The sequence below is a fragment of the Maylandia zebra genome, linkage group LG9 (assembly GCF_041146795.1).
Source record: "Maylandia zebra isolate NMK-2024a linkage group LG9, Mzebra_GT3a, whole genome shotgun sequence".
NCBI lineage: Eukaryota > Metazoa > Chordata > Actinopteri > Cichliformes > Cichlidae > Maylandia > Maylandia zebra.
The window spans coordinates 15018077-15027846 of record NC_135175.1 but is presented as its reverse complement, the minus strand read 5'-3'; the positions used below and the strand labels follow the sequence as shown (position 1 = coordinate 15027846).

At 39.4% G+C, this 9770-nt stretch overlaps 1 protein-coding gene across 1 annotated transcript; it reads left to right on the top strand.

Moving 5' to 3' along the window:
• The first annotated feature begins 294 nt into the window (after window positions 1–294).
• Window positions 295–7394, top strand: LOC101478397 (sialic acid-binding Ig-like lectin 12). Its single transcript, XM_004575152.5, has 8 exons — window positions 295–1119; window positions 1414–1473; window positions 1987–2370; window positions 2675–2980; window positions 3096–3356; window positions 3612–3687; window positions 4151–4193; window positions 5022–7394. The coding sequence occupies exons 1-8, from the start codon at window positions 1059–1061 to the stop codon at window positions 5253–5255; spliced, it is 1425 nt and encodes a 474-aa protein (XP_004575209.3). The 5' UTR covers window positions 295–1058; the 3' UTR covers window positions 5256–7394.
• The last annotated feature ends 2376 nt before the right edge of the window (window positions 7395–9770 follow it).

Sequence of the window (9770 nt, the reverse complement as noted above, 5' to 3'; positions counted from 1 at the left end):
TGTCTGGTTACTACCGTTTATGTCAGAACTGGTGCCATAATGGCACCGGATACCGGTACCCATCCCTAAACTGGAGGTTGAGATTAAAGCTTTCAGTTATAACTAGTTTTAATCATTTGTGCCCATACATCTTCAGAATACTTGTGTGTATAATTACTGTTGATATTGCAAGGATCCGAGATGGGTGGGGTTTGCTTTTCCTGTTTTCTTTAGGTGGGTGAGTGGGTGTGGCCGCAGTTCTCGGGGTGTTCAGCTTGTGGTGTTTGGCATCGTCAAGCTGGTGATGAACAGCGGTGTGCCAGCTGTGCTTCAGCTCTGTGGTAATGGGCTCATTCCGGGAATCTCCAGCTGTAATCTTCATCTTCTCGTCATCCCTCTGCAGCTACTCCTACTAAGATCGCTCGTCTGTTTACTCCGTTCGCCCCCTGGAGAACAGCGTTAGGCACGGATTCCTCACTTCGGACCTTCACGCTGGTGCTTCACCTGCTTACCTGGATTTCTCCTCATCACCTTCCTGCACCTTTCCCAAACGTCCAGCTGCCTGCTCCCATTAATCTAACGTTACTGTGTGTGCGCTTATCACCGGTCTTTGTCCTCTTCCTTTCTCCTCAGGTCCTTCCCGTTCCACTTGCTCACCAAGTGTTTCCATTTTTCTTCTTTAATTCACCATAAATCAACTTTTTCACGTGTTTGTACGACTGAGTTGGTTTGCCCCTTTGAATCCACTCTAAGTGAAACATGACAGATATAATTTCATTCATGTTATTAAATATATAATATAAAAGCACAAAACCTTAGAATAACTCAAGTTAGTAAAGAAGCTCTTTGATGGTTTGTAAGTACTTTGAGACTTTAACGATGTTGTAATCTTTGACTTTCTTTATCAGAGGATATTAACAGGAAGGACAGATAAGTGACTATTTTTCTGCTTCGGTCAGAGCATCATGTGATGCCATGCCTGTAGCAGCTTTGCAACCAAGCAGGCTGGCCTTAGGACACTTTCTTAAAGAGCATGTTCTCCTTCTGAACTTCCTTCTTTTTAACAGCAGTCAGGCTACATGGTTCACTGTAACTGTGCTAAAACCCCCTCATTTCGTTGTGAAATCACTCGTTCACTTGGTAAGGAAACATTTCACTGTTACTCTCTAAAACTAATAATTATTTATTCTTTTACTTAAATGAAAGACGCATTAAGTAATTTTAAATGTAATATGTATTAAATTTTACTTAGTTGTGTTGTTGTTTTAAATGAACTGTGTGATTATAGATTCAGAGAGATCACTGCTAAGAAAAAAAAATGTCGTTAAATAGGGGAAGTTCTCTGTGAAACAACTTTGTCGGGGCTGTTTTAAAACTTCATGTGTGGAATGATTAGATAAACAGATGTCTTTGTGTTTGTCTGTTAAAATGCAGGGAAGGAGTTTGTGAACATGGTGACAGTCGGCATGTTATCGGTTCTCCTCTTTGTTTCAGGTGAGCCGTTTGTTCACTTATATTGAAATCATTTAAAATGTGAATTTTATTTGGAAGAAAAAGTGACCCTACAGCTACTTTTTCCAACTGTTATTGTCCTAACTTGAAATTGAAATTATTTAATTGGTAATTTCTCTTTGGTTTGTTTACAAAACAAGAATTTAAATGATAACAGAAGAAGAAGTCAAATGACTGAAAGGGTGTTGGCTGAAGCTACAGCTTGTAACACCTACAGCTTAAGAAAAAATAAAGAAAGTATATTAAATCAACTACACTTTTAATGTCTAATTTAAAAACTGAATCATGACAAAAGAAAAAGAAATAATCAGTAACCCTTTATGTCTAATTCAGCTCTAGATGAGCTCTGTTAAAACCTGTGATTGTGTAATAAACACACAGATACAAAAATCAATGTAATTGAATCATTTAATCAAAGATTATGTTTTAAATCTTGGTGGGACTACAGTACAGTATTAATGTGTGAATAACTTAATCCATAAAATGTATTTACAGGTGCTTTGGCAGACTGTACAAAACAACCAGACCTCTCCATAACTGCACCAAAGAAGCTGGAAGCACTGAGTGGATCTTGTTTGCAAATCCCATGTAACTTCAGACCCAAAGACGAACAGACATTTATCAGCACAAGAAAAATCTTTGGAGTGTGGATTAAAAATGATTCTAGATTTGGCAAAAATTCAAAAAATGTGATCTTCAACAGTAGTGGAGCAGATAGCATCTATCCAATGAGTATTACTGGGAACTTGAGTCAGAGAGACTGCACCACTCTGTTTTCTAATTTAAACACCACATACACAGACACATACTTCTTCAGAGTAGAGAGAGAAAGATTCAAGGCGACAGCTTCTTGTGATCCTCTTCAAATAACAGTCAGAGGTAATGAATTCTTGCTTTTTCATAGTTAAAGCAAACAATAATTTTGTAGTTTTGTTCTTGATTGTTAGATTTTTTTTCTCTGTCTATGTCTGTTGAGGATATACTATGTCACAATTATTGTCTTAATAGCCTGAATGGTGTTTATATTTCCTTATTTATAATGTTTGCTCTGCTCAGGATCTGATTTCTAAAATTATCTATGAATTTTGGATAACGAGATCACAGGATGAAGTTTGAAGATTTGAACATGTATAAAGTGTAGTGTGCTCTTCATTTCTAATATGTTTGTGATGTGAAACCACAGATTCTCCTTGGAGGCCCAATATTACAGTCTCAGGTGATCTGAAGGAGAAGGAGTCTGTCACTATAACCTGCTCAGCTCTCACTCCCTGTCCACACTCCCCTCCTCAACTCACCTGGAATCTCCAACAAGACTCTCCCAACAAAATAGAGGAAAACACAGATGGAAGCTTTACAACTAAAATCCAGCAGACCATCACTCTGTCAGACACACATGATGGAAAGAAGATCAGCTGCTCTGCCAGATATCCTGTGAACCAAGGAAACGACACCAAGACAGCAGAGACAGAAGAGACTCTCAGTGTTTCATGTAAGACAATCAGAGTTTGTTGTTGGATCCTGTCAACATATCATGATTGATGGGATCCCCATTATTTATCTGTTTATAATGAATAATAAGGATATGTGTTAATCTTTTTCTCCAGATGCTCCTAAAGACACCTCAGCATCCATCAGTCCATCAGGTTTGGTGTCAGCAGGCAGCTGGGTGAACCTGACCTGCTCCAGCAGAGCCAAACCTCCAGTCAGCAGCTTCACCTGGTTCAAGAAGAGCAGAGATGGAGCTGTGAAAGTATCTGAAGGAGAGATTTACAGCTTCAATGTAACAGATGGAGGAGTTTATTACTGTGTGGCCACTAATGATCTGGGTAATCAGACATCAGCAGAGATTCATCTTAATATTTCAGGTAAATGTAAAATGATAGATGAAAAGGCTCAATTCTAAACATTGTGTTTAACTTTAGTCATAACAGATTGATCAAAATAATCAGGAATGGGATAAATCTTTTCAGAAAAATGTAGGTAGTCAGCTGTTCATCACGGATGAACATCTTCACAAAGTACAAGTGCAAACAGCAGGGGAAAGTAAAATAAGGAGGCTGGACATATATGAATGAACACTGAGTATACCGAGCAGAAAGACTCAACATGTGTTTCTTTAGGAACTGATACGTGGTGGGCTGCTGTTGGAGGGATCCTTGGGATCATCACACTTATTTGTTTGGTTTTCATCATTTGGTAAGTGTCTGTTTCTTAACCTATTTTAATAATTTTTTTTAGCATTGTGAGTAGCTTGTTCATCACTTTGTTTATTTGTTTGTATTAGGTATTTTACAACATTGTCTTATACTTTGCCTAAATACTGTAAATTGTTACATTTTGGGTGAATGTCTTAGACAAAATTAGGATGTTTTGGTGTGCATTTTACATTTATATGGTCGCAGAAGTAGATTTTAAGTGAACATGACATCAAAATCAAACGTAAAGTTGGACAGCTACTCAGGGTTGTGTCATTCCTGCTGGTGGCCACAAGGTGGCAACATAGCACAACATGAGTCCGTTAATGAGTCAGATAATTGTTTGTGCACTGAAGAAACTTCAGGGTTGAGTCAATCATACTTGAACGTTTCAGGAAAGTAATTTTACTATACTATTTTTGTCTGTCTGTCTGTCTGGCTAAAAGTTGTCTTGTTCCTTTTAGGCGGCTGAAGTCAGTCAAACATGGAGCTTCCGATCAGACACAGGTGGGAAAACTGAACTTTATTGTGGTTTTAACATGACTGCACAATAGTGACTGCAGTCTTTTCAATTCAGTTTAATTTTTTTTTTATATAACGCCAAGCCAGCTTCATGAAGAGCTTTATAGTGTAAGGTAAAGACCCTACAATAACAGACAAAACCCCAACAATCATATGAGGCCCTATGAGCAAGCACTTGGTGACAGCAGGAAGGAAAAACTCCCTTTAAACCAGAAGAAACTTCCAGCAGAACCAGGCTCAGGGAGGGGCCACCATCTGCTGCACCTGGTTGGGTTGAGGGGAGGAAGACACGACAAAGACACCCTGTGGAAGAGAGACAGAGATTAAACATAATTAAATGGAGAGTGGCATATAAACGCACAGTGAGTGAAAAAGCAACATAATGGGAATCATCCAGCAGACTATACCAACTGCAGTGTAATAAGGGAGGATTCAGGGTCACTGATCCAGTCCTAACTATAGGCTTTATTAAAAATAAAATCTTATCTTAAAAATCTTAGAAAAGTAGAGAGGGTGTGTGTCTCCTGCATCCAAACTGGAAGCTGGTTCCACAGAAGAGTGGCCTGAAAGCTGAATACTCTGCCTCCCAGTAAGTAAACCAGCAGTCTGAGGACAAAGTGCTCTAATGGGGTGAGATGGAGCAGATTCCTCACTCACATGAAATGCGATTAAACGTCCTGTTTTTTGTGTTTTACTTGCTTTCAAAGCATCAAGTTGCTACTCTGAAGGTATCAAATTATATCACTGATTGAGTCAAACAGAGTTTTCTCCCAGTTCTTCATTACATCTCAAGTTTGGTGTGTTTGATTTCAGAGTCTGTCTCTCCAAGAAGCAGCCAGAACAGCAGAAAATGAAGACATCCATTATGGACAGATTGACTTCTCCAAGCAGAGACCCGGACCTTCTTTAGACCGATTGCAGGAGAGCACACAGCAGCAGGATTTGGTGTATTCACAGGTCAAAGTGTGCAAGACTCAAAGCAGAGACAGGCCATCAGAGACAGCTGATGGCCCAGAGTGTATCTACGCTCAAGTGCAGAAGAAATGAGTGTGGAAGTGTCTGTTGGTGAAAAAGCACTTCCATACAATATTTCTTTTAAAAAGGTACTTTGAAGTGAAGTTTGATTAGCTGTTTATCTCCAGTAAAATATTTATTATTATTTTTTATCATTTCGTGTATTTTTGTGTATTTATCATAAGTTTATCATATATATTTTATTTTTAATGTTCCTAAAATGAAGATGATGCACAGTTATCAAATTTTCTCTTTAATGGCTTGGCATTCAAGTGAAATATACTTTTGTATTTATTGAGCCAAAATATTGTGTTCTTGGAGGAGAAGCAAAACTGCAAAATGTTGCATGAAATTAGCTTCTTACATTTATTAACCTTCCCAAATTAATTTATCATGTTTTACTCTGAAGTTTTACTTATAACCCACAGTAAATATCACACTAACACCCTCACAATTCCTAATACACTGTTTATTTAAAAAATGGGGATGTGCAATGTTTACTTTATTAGGTACACATTGCTAGTATTGGGTTGGCCTCCCTTTTGCCAGTCTTAATTCTTTGTGGCAGAGATTTAACACGGTGTTGGAAACATTTTTCTTAATTTTGCAACATTTTGTATCACAGCTGCTGTGGAAGGCATTTGAGTAAAACTCATTCTATTATTAAAAAAACACAATCTGATATAATCTGAATATTGTGACATGGTGGCTTAGTCTGCTGAATATCCATTACACCACCAACAACCTGGCCTGTTATTAGCAAGGATCACTCCATTCTTCCATGATCTTCATGTCGTGCTATCAGAGATGCTCTTCTGTGAGTGGTTTGTTTGCATAACTTTCAGCTTTCTGTAAGCTTGAAGTAGCTTGACCAATTCTCCGCTAATGTCTGGCATCGTCAACATGTTTTTTTCCCCCATCACTCACTGGATGTTTTCCAGTGAGAACCTTACAGATGGCTGTGTGGGGAAATCCCAGTAGATCAGAAGTTTTGAAATACTTGGAGCAGACATTCAAAGTCACTTAAATCACCTTTCTATCTATTTCTGATGTCTACATGCATGAATGCTGCTACACAACTGGATGATTAGATATTTATGTTAACGAGTGAATGTAAACGGCAATACATGGGTTTGTTTGTTAGTGAAAATGAAACACGGTCAGTGAGCCGATGCAAATGTTTTGATGTATGGCTTAACTAGCCAGTACACCTGCAATATCATGATATTTCTGTATTTGACATCCATACCCTAAATCTAATTTCAGGTACTGGATGCTAACATGCTGCCATTAGGCATACTCAACTAAGGTACTGTAATTGTAATGTTACAGTTTCATAAACAGAGGTGCGTTTTGTGCCTTTCTCTATTGACCTGGTCTTTTATACTCTGCTTTGACCTCTGGTGTGCCTTAACACCACACAGGCGGAAAACAGTTGGTAAGCAGGTTAACAGGTCTGTGTGCTTGTAGACGATTTGTCACATAGTAATCAAGAAGATGTGACAGATAATGATAAAAGTGAAGAGAGGAAATGAGAAAAAGTGAAAGATGATGAGAGGACAGACTGTTAGAAATGTGTTAGATGACGACAACAAGAGCAGCAAGGCACATATATCCTTAAAGGTGCAAGTGTTTAAGTATAAAGTAGTAGAAGACTGCTGTCCTGCATAAATGTTTAAGAGACTTTGTGAATCACAGTGCCGCTATCTGTCACGTGGTGTGACTACATCATATTATTCCTTTACCTTGTTGCCTTGGAAACACTTTGCCTGCCAGTACTGAAATTTAGTTTAAGTTGAATAACTGATACCTGGTCAGACGTAGAGTGACTATATTATATTTTCTGGACCGTCAAATACAAGAAACTAAACCAGTAAACTGAACATGACACACACCAGACAGGAGACTATCAAAGTAAAACAAACGCACAGAGGGGGACACAGAGGACAGAGACACAAGGGGAACCTAATGGACAAGGAACCAAACAGAGAACAGAAGAACCTCAAAACAGACAAAACTAAAGACTACTAATGAGCCTAAGACATAAACCATAATACAAAAATGACACCAAAACACACAAAACTCAAAACACTGGGTCAAATGACCCAGATAAATGACAATTCCTTCATGAAATTATGAACTGTATAAATTACACAATACTAATATTGATATTTTCAATGTTTTCTGATGTTTTACAGAAAGAGGATTATTACTTATGAGAAGGTTCAATAAAGTCAAGATAACTTTTGTTTGGAAAAGTTCATAATGTAAGTCACCTGTCTGTCACCGGTAGGGAGAGTACTCAGGCACAGACTGGAATTCAAAGTTCAATACGACAGTTAATTTACACAACACCAAGCGCACAATATATACATGTGGGGGGAAAGATCCAGGGGTCCAGGGAGGGAAGGGAAAGGTCCTCTCACATACTTGTGCTCCACCACATAAATCCACACACCAACAATCCAAAGCAGGAAAGTGGGCAGCAGGTTCTGGGAGACTATTCACTAGTGATGGGCAGATGAAGCTTCATGAAGCACTGAAGCTTTTCATCCAATTGGTTCACCCCAGCACAAAGCGTCTTGAAGCTTCATTTGCTCTAGTAGGACATCTACTGGACGTAAAAATATTAGTTTGCATGAATTTGAAGAGTGTGGCATTTTGCACACAGCCTGTAAATGTCAACAACAAAAGGAGTGTGTAAAACATGTATATTGTAGTGATCCAGTATACTGTGTATATTTATACTGGCAGTATGGAAAATGATTATTTGGAAATGCTTAAAATGGAAGTGATCATTTACTGTGAGGTGAGGTGTGGTTGGGGTGTGGACAGTGGTTGTGCTTTTGTAACGTTGAGGTATGGACAGCTACACACTGAGGCTTTGAGCCTCAGTCCTGCCTGTTCACATTTTATTCTGTAAAAACTAAATTTTCACTGCTTTTATGACCTTTTTAGTGGGGAGAACATAGCTGGGATTTAATGATTTAACAAATCTTTTAAATCCTTTGTCCTCCACAATGCTAAATGGCTGGGAGTCCTCAATCACCATGCTAACCAGGTCTTCATCTATTTGAGATTGTTCTCCTGAGGAAAGACAACAAAAACAAAGCACAAATATAAATATCACACACGTAACTTATAACAGTTGTATAATATTGTTATATCATTTAGTAACATTACTGCATGCTATATTATCATTGCATTTGATGGCTCACCTGGTCTTGCTCCACAGTCGGTGTTCCTCTTATTCTCATGCAAAGCTCTGTAGTGCCTAAGCATGGATGAGGTGTTGTTGTTATATCCCAGCTCCCTGGCACATAGCAAACACTTCACCTTGTACAAAAGTAAAGACAGCTTAACATAAATTGTATTGCACCATCAGTATTATGAAAATACATCTTCTGTAGAAATTTACATACCTTGTTGAGAGATATAAGATCAAAATGTTCCCACACAGGGGAGGACATCCTCCTCTTCTTAGCTGGCTCCATTCTCTTCTCACTCTCCTCAACCTCCAAACTCTCTCCAAACTCTCACTAACCGCAACTCTCCATCAAACACCTACATTTTGTCTGAGGGGTTTATATCGCTGTCATAGCTCGCAGCAAAGTTCGAACCACTTCATGAACCAGTCACGTGGTACAGCCGGGCAGCGAGGCTTCGGACATCATCATTTTCAGCTCCTCCCATAAATTAAGCAAGCCTCGATACGCGCATCGCGGAAACGCCCTGTAATGTTCTGTCTCAAACTTATGAATAACGTGTTCGTAATCTGCTTCGTGAGCCACCATTATCTTTATTGCCGCTCGTCCAGTTCCACATAAAACACCCCCACTTTCGTGAAAACAAACACTCCCCGTTGCCACTACGGTGGACCACAAGGGACAGTAAGCACGGAGTGCAAACATTATAAGCAATATAACATCTCCCTTTTTTTTTTTTTTTTTAAATGTCCGCCAGTGACACAGCTGGTATACATTTCAAAATAGAACATCCTGAACATGAGGATAAGGAACAGTTTTTCAACACTGCCATGTGTAAAATTACTGGGGCATAAAACTAACACCAACAATGCAATGCGGGATTGCGGGATATGCACTCATTAGTACATGGACATTTGACATGTTTCCATTTTTTTTTTTTTTTTTTTTTTTTTTTTTTTTTAGGGCAGCGATCCGCCTACACCCTTTACAATCACAGGTCAAGAATAACCCTCGGTTTGACCACTCGTCCTGATCTGGTGGTCAGTGCAGGGCTAGTGTCCATGGTTGGCGTTTTAGTGTCTCTAGATGGCGACAGGGGCTCTGCTTGTTGCTGAGCTGCACTATCTGGCTGGGTGACCAGATCGGATGCTGGTGCTGAAGGTGCCGGTGACGCCTTGGCGCCTCTCAGGTGCCGTCGGTTACGCCGTATAGTCTGTCCCTCGCCAGTGCGGATCACAAAAGAGCGGGCAGTCTCTGCAGGTCGGATGATGACAGCCGGTTTCCAGGCTCCGGACTCGTGCTGAAAGCGAATGTGGTCCCCCTGCTGCAGCCTCGGTAGTGG

Bases quoted from the DNA above. Each gene is read 5' to 3' on its own strand.
- LOC101478397 (XM_004575152.5), top strand. From the start codon at position 1,059: ATGGTTCACTGTAACTGTGCTAAAACCCCCTCATTTCGTTGTGAAATC. The intron at 3,688-4,150 runs GTAAGTGTCTGT...TGTTCCTTTTAG, and splicing joins TGTTTGGTTTTCATCATTTG to GCGGCTGAAGTCAGTCAAAC. The intron at 4,194-5,021 runs GTGGGAAAACTG...GTTTGATTTCAG, and splicing joins GAGCTTCCGATCAGACACAG to AGTCTGTCTCTCCAAGAAGC.